The 1,820-nt window shown below is 45.2% G+C and overlaps 1 protein-coding gene across 1 annotated transcript; it reads left to right on the forward strand.

Annotated features, from left to right (window-relative positions):
- Positions 1 to 76: 76 nt before the first annotated feature.
- LOC116380679 (cilia- and flagella-associated protein 53-like) lies at positions 77 to 1,552 on the forward strand (the record flags this gene model as incomplete). Its single annotated transcript, XM_031842575.1, has 2 exons — positions 77 to 380; positions 1,251 to 1,552. Coding segments are annotated over 2 exons (601 nt in total), but the record flags the coding sequence as incomplete, so codon positions are not given.
- Between the last annotated feature and the right edge of the window lie 268 nt (positions 1,553 to 1,820).

The following is a 1,820-nucleotide window of genomic DNA, read 5'->3' on the forward strand; positions in this document are numbered from 1 at the left end:
TATAGTACTTTATACTGTACTACACCTCAGAGGTACATATAGTACTTCTTACTGTACTAGTACTTCCTCCCCTTAGGAGCCAGTGTGACGAGCTGCGGAGCGTCCAGAGCCGACGTACAGAGCAGCAGGTGTGTTCGGAGCGAGCCGCTCAGGTGAGGAGTCGGCAGCAGCGGCAGCAGCAGGAGCAGCAGGAGGATGAGGTGTTCGAGGAGCTGTGGGAGGCCGATCGCAGGGCCAAAGAGGAGAAGGAGGCGCAGAGGGAGGAGAGCCGGCGGCAGAGGAACCGGCAGCAGGTGGAGGTCATCAGGAGTCAGATGGAGGAGGCGGAGCTTCAGAGACAGAAGCACCGAGAGCTGAGGGAGGAGGAGGCCACGCTCATGGTGGGTCTATTCTCACAGTTATACCTCTGATCTGTACATGATATGTTATGTATTATATATATTACTATATGTTATACCTGTATGATGGTCTGTGACACACACCTGGTCCAGGTGTTTACATCAGAGGTCTCCAGGTACCTTCACCAGGTTACTGATGTAAACACACTAATTCATTATTATCTTTAATGGAAACCTATCAAGAACTGAATGATTTTATTTTGAAAATCATGACCTGAAGTGCTCTGTTTCTCTCTTTAAATGTTTTTTTTTGTGGGGTGTGTGTGTGTGCGTGGGGGGGGGGGCAAAGTTTAAATTGAAGCGACATCTCAGTTGGTTATTTTCATATCTCTCTACTTGAGTTTTTAATCAAAAAACTCAAGTTTCTCAAACTGAATCATCAACATTCAGATGGCTAAATTAGAAAAATGAGGATCATTCTGACTTCTGTCCAATCAGGTGACAGTCTGTCAGTCATGTGACCCAAACAAAGACACATCTGTGGATATATGAAATAAAATCAAGATCTTTGGAAGATTTAAAACAGAATATGAGCCACATGAATTCATCCGGCTTCATCCGTGCTGTAACTTCTAAAGTGTTCCTGTTGAGCTGAGGTCTGAACTGGTCTCTGATGGTCTCTGATGGTCTCTGGTGGTCTCTGGTCTCTGGTGGTCTCTGATGGTCTCTAATAGTCTCTTGTCTTTGGTGGTCTCTGATGGTCTCTGATGGTCTCTAATAGTCTCTTGTCTCTGGTCTCTGATGGTCTCCAATAGTGTCTTGTCTCTGGTGGTCTCTGATGGTCTCTAATAGTCTCTTGTCTCTGGTGGTCTCTAATAGTCTCTTGTCTTTGGTGGTGTCTGGTGGTCTCAGCTGCAGCAGCAGGAGATGCAGGTCCTCCAGCAGCAGCGTGAGCAGCAGCAGACTCTTCAGGACCAGCGGACCCAGAGGAGGCATCTGGATCAGGGCCTCCGTCTGAAGATGAAGCGTCTGTCCAGAGAGCAGCAGGACGAGCTGCAGCTGGACGTCAACATCCTGCAGACGCTGCTGGGACAGGAAGTGGACGAGAAACAGGAAGTGGCTCAGAGGAAGGTAAAGAGAGGAGCACACGCTTCAATATTTAATATTAACATAACATTTTATTTAATAAATATGATCTTTTGTTTGTAAAATCTTATAAAGAAACTACAGAAGGACAAAGTAGCACAAAATCTAAATACTTGAGTAAAGTACAAGTACTGTAAAAGTTATGTACAGTACCTGAGTTGAAGTATTATAGATTTACTACAAAGTACTTGTTGAGTAAATGTACTTTGTTATGTTTCACAACTACAAACTGGAAATACCAGTAAAACTTCACTTCCATGTGAGTCAGTACCTGTAGTACCTGATGGTGACTAGTAGAGGGCCTCAGAGAGCTGCAACACACCAACATTCAGCTGA

The sequence above is a fragment of the Anarrhichthys ocellatus genome, unplaced genomic scaffold (assembly GCF_004355925.1).
Source record: "Anarrhichthys ocellatus isolate YVR2014 unplaced genomic scaffold, GSC_Weel_1.0 scaffold8297, whole genome shotgun sequence".
Lineage (NCBI taxonomy): Eukaryota > Metazoa > Chordata > Actinopteri > Perciformes > Anarhichadidae > Anarrhichthys > Anarrhichthys ocellatus.